The sequence below is a fragment of the Sinocyclocheilus rhinocerous genome, unplaced genomic scaffold (assembly GCF_001515625.1).
Source record: "Sinocyclocheilus rhinocerous isolate Xijiao unplaced genomic scaffold, SAMN03320098_v1.1 scaffold818, whole genome shotgun sequence".
In the NCBI taxonomy this organism is placed as follows: domain Eukaryota; kingdom Metazoa; phylum Chordata; class Actinopteri; order Cypriniformes; family Cyprinidae; genus Sinocyclocheilus; species Sinocyclocheilus rhinocerous.
Genome location: NW_015664989.1, coordinates 1,324,880 through 1,328,816, shown reverse-complemented (window position 1 = coordinate 1,328,816; position 3,937 = coordinate 1,324,880). Strand labels below are relative to the sequence as shown.

The following is a 3,937-nucleotide window of genomic DNA, read 5'->3' as shown; positions in this document are numbered from 1 at the left end:
TATACATATATATATATATATATATATAAATGCATTATATACATAATATTTTTCTTTTAATCTTTTATTTCCATTTGTCTTTGCACAATGTACACTATCAGTCAAAAGTTTGGACACACTCAAATAAATTTATGAAAGTTTATATTTAAACCATTTGATCTAAAGGCTTCTGCTTAATCACTTGAATTTTGTTTTGTAGATAAAAATAAATTGTGCCTAAATATCAAATAAAACAATTTCATAAAAGCACCTCATGAAGTTGACTGTCCAGAGAATCTAGACAATGGGCGCCGATTTTGAAGAAGTTTGAACAACAGATAGTTCCCGTATTAATATTTGAGTTACTTGACAGTTTTAATGACTTTACTATTATATGACAATAACATTAATTACATTAATTAGGTGTGTGCACTGCCTCATTTGATGCTTCTAAGTTGATTTACAGACAGTTTATTTATACTGTTTATACTGTATACTGTGCATTATTTATATTTATCATTTTATACCATATCAGCATCAGAGGCTATATTTACGTCAAACTCAAGGATTATAAAATTTAAAATAGTCTTAATAACAATACTTCAATGAAATTATTAAATTATTAAACAATAATATTTAAAATATATATCAAATATAAAAAATAAATTAATTAAATATAAAAAAGAATAATATTTTTATCATTTTAAATAAAAAAAAAACAAAAAAAAAACTATTATATACAGGAGAAACTTTAAAAAAAAAAGTTCATTAATGTACTTTCTAAGTAAAACCATTTCCTAGTATCATTTAAAGCAGGGCACTCTAATAAAATGTTTTACAGTCAAGGAAGACTTGCAAAAATCAATAAAGGCAATACCTCTCCTTTCAATATACATGGAGAAACTGAAAAAAAAAAAGTTCATTAATGTACTTTCTAAGTAAAACCATTTCCTAGTATCATTTAAAGCAGGGCACTCTAATAAAATGTTTTACAGTCAAGGAAGACTTGCAAAAATCAATAAAGGCAATACCTCTCCTTTCAGTAAATATACATGGATAAGTCTTGTGTGCCACTTAGTTTCGGAGATGTAAAGAGAAAAGGCATTTCCAACCTGACGCATGCTTACGAAGGGAGCTGAGCTCAGCTTTAAGATGTGAGATGGTCTTCGCCTGCTCCTCTATCTTTCTCTCCAGCTGCTGAGTGTGCCGCTGATACTGCTCGGTCTGCAAAAGCAATAGGTTAGTGTCTGCCCACTCTCACGCACGGCAGACCGAGTCAAATACAACGCTTCTGATGGAACCAACCGATAATCACAAACGGCACCTTGTGCTGAAGTTCCTTTCTGGCCAACTCTTTCTCGATAGACGCGTTGCGGTACGCTTCGAAGGCTTTGTTGAGCTGCTCACTGATGGTCCTGTCCATTCCGGGGCCTTCAGTAACATTCCGAACAGGGCGGTCCCGGGCCCTAGTCCCAGGCACACACAAACACTTACACACCCCTTCTTTAACTCAGAGGAGTGATATTAGCACTGGGCCTGTCAGTAACGCCTACAAACACACACAAGCTTCATCAACACACATATGTGACCCTGGACCACAAAACCAGTCATAAGGGTCATGAGATTTGAATAAATAAGCTTTCCATTGATGTATGGTTTGTTAGGATAGGACAATATTTGGCCGACATACAACTATTTGAAAATCTGGAATCTGAGGGTGCAAAAAAATCTAAATATTGAGAAAATCACCTTTAAAGTTGTCCAAATGAAGTTCTTAGCAAAATCAAAAATGAAGTTTTGATATATTTACAGTAGGAAATTTATAAAATATCTTCATGGAACATGATCTTTACTTAATATCCTAATGATTTTTGGCATAAAAGAAAAATCTATAATTTTGACCCATACAATGTATCTTTGGCTATTGCTACAAATATACCCCAGCGACTTAAGACTGCTTTTGTGCTCCAGGGTCACATATTTTCAAATCCAGTCGTGCTTATAGAGACACTAAAAGCATAAGATCCCAGTTTAACATCTCATATTATGCCCACATCACATGAATGTGATAAACTTGATAGCGTGACAAAAGTCACTGAGTGCGTCAATGGAAAGTCATTTATTTTTCCTGCACCTGGTCTACATTAGTGTTTTAATGTAAATATTGTTATTTATTACAAATATTAAATTAGAAAACATAAAATAACTAATTTTGACGCATGGGGTAATACCTTGACATTAAACAATCTATTGTAGGCTTTTTTCTTGTAAAAGCAGAAATGTAGCATGCTAAATAAATGTATTATATTTATATACATTTACACTGTTTACTCAAACACACTCAACTTTATTTATTTATAAAAGTTTGTTTAAACTTTTTAATCTAAAGGCTTCTGCTTAAACACTTTAAATGTATATACATGTGCATGGCTTATTTGAAAAATTCAGTTTGTCTTTCTATCTTATTTTTACATTTCACACAGCAAGCTCACAGGTTTGGTGAAGAATAGACTGATTTTTTGTAACTTTTAAGTAACATGTATGCAGTTAGTCATAATAACAATGTTAGATTCAGATTAAGTACAGTATAGTCTTGCCAAACATGCAGAGAAATGTCACACATGATGACGTGGCGAAACCACTTATATAAGCATGAGGAATCATTTAAAATTGCCTAAATAAATTTGCTTAACATAAAACTTTTAATGCAAGTCATTTCTGGCTCTGTCGGAAGGCCGGGGCTAGTTGTCACACATTTATTCCAGTCAATATTTCGCAAACTAAGTTTGTTTCTTAAAGCCAATTTCTTAGATACAACCCTTAAAGTCTTGTCTTCAAAAACATATTCCACCATTATTGCCCAGGACAAAACATACAGCTAGTTTGACACACATTGTCTATATGGGGTAAGTTGTCACAATGGGAACTTGACATTAAAGAACCTATTGTAAGCTCTTCTTACACACAAAACTCTTCTTTAAAAAGCGGAAATGTAAAAGGCAACATGCCAAAATAACACACCACTGTTCTGTCCAATTAATATTGTATAAAATCCCAACATCAATCAAAACACATGTGACAGCCTGCCCTAATCTGACATTTATGTACAATAATTGCAGTTCAAGTTCATTTCTCTTGCCTATTGTGCTCACTTGTTAGCCAACAGATGAAAACATGATGATAATGCAAAACAAGCATTTGTGTAAATGGAGTTTTGACGCAAAGCGTAATTAAAATATAGACCTTGTGACAACTAGCCCCGGCCTATATACTACAACAAATGGTGTGTGTTCAAAAAGTTTTCCAGCAAACTTTACACTTTTCCTATTAGTAAAACAAGTAAGAAACAGAAATATAACAACAAACAACCAAACTTCCCAATGACAGACAACCTGAGGCGTTTTCGACACACTAAATGCAAAAGCGAAACATCCTCATATCTGAACACAGTGAAGTGAATGAAGTAAGTGCACTCATTAGTGTGCAGCACTGGCGTCTTACCTTCACTCCGAAACAGCACAAACGCATAAAGCTAAGCGCAGTTTGGACATCGCGACGCTGCTACACGTATATGTACGCGTTTAACGGGAGGAAATGAACTATTTCGTACAGATGAACATTTTGTATGTTTTACAATGAGCTGGAACTTCCCTCGGGGAATCCCCGCGCGCCTTCGACTTCCGCCTGCCGCCGCTCCAGCCAATCAGCGGCGAGTGTGTGTGTGTGCGTGCGTGCGTGCGTGTGTGTGTGTGTGTGTGTGTGTGCGCGCGGGTCTGTTATAAATATCAGTGTGCTTGTGTATCCAGTCTGAGCTGTTGAAACACACAATAGCTTGTTCGTATGCATGTTTGTTGTTTTACTTTAATTTGACCTATTTTGCACTGTTTTGACATTACAAATTACAATTGTGGTCATTAAATTAATATTATTTTTATTGCGTGATTTGTAGTTTGCACTG

General features: G+C 34.6%; 1 protein-coding gene across 1 annotated transcript in view; it reads right to left on the bottom strand.

Annotated features, from left to right (window-relative positions):
* The window catches only part of LOC107730565 (TRAF family member-associated NF-kappa-B activator-like), a gene marked incomplete at its 3' end in the record, with an annotated part of 17,057 nt that extends 13,385 nt beyond the window's left edge, over positions 1 to 3,672 (bottom strand). The window contains exons 1-3 of the mRNA XM_016541421.1: positions 3,481 to 3,672; positions 1,304 to 1,445; positions 1,092 to 1,203 (exon numbers count right to left, since the gene is read on the bottom strand). Coding sequence (XP_016396907.1) covers positions 1,092 to 1,203; positions 1,304 to 1,402 — 211 coding nt within the window. The remainder of the gene's footprint in view (positions 1 to 1,091; positions 1,204 to 1,303; positions 1,446 to 3,480) is intronic.
* Between the last annotated feature and the right edge of the window lie 265 nt (positions 3,673 to 3,937).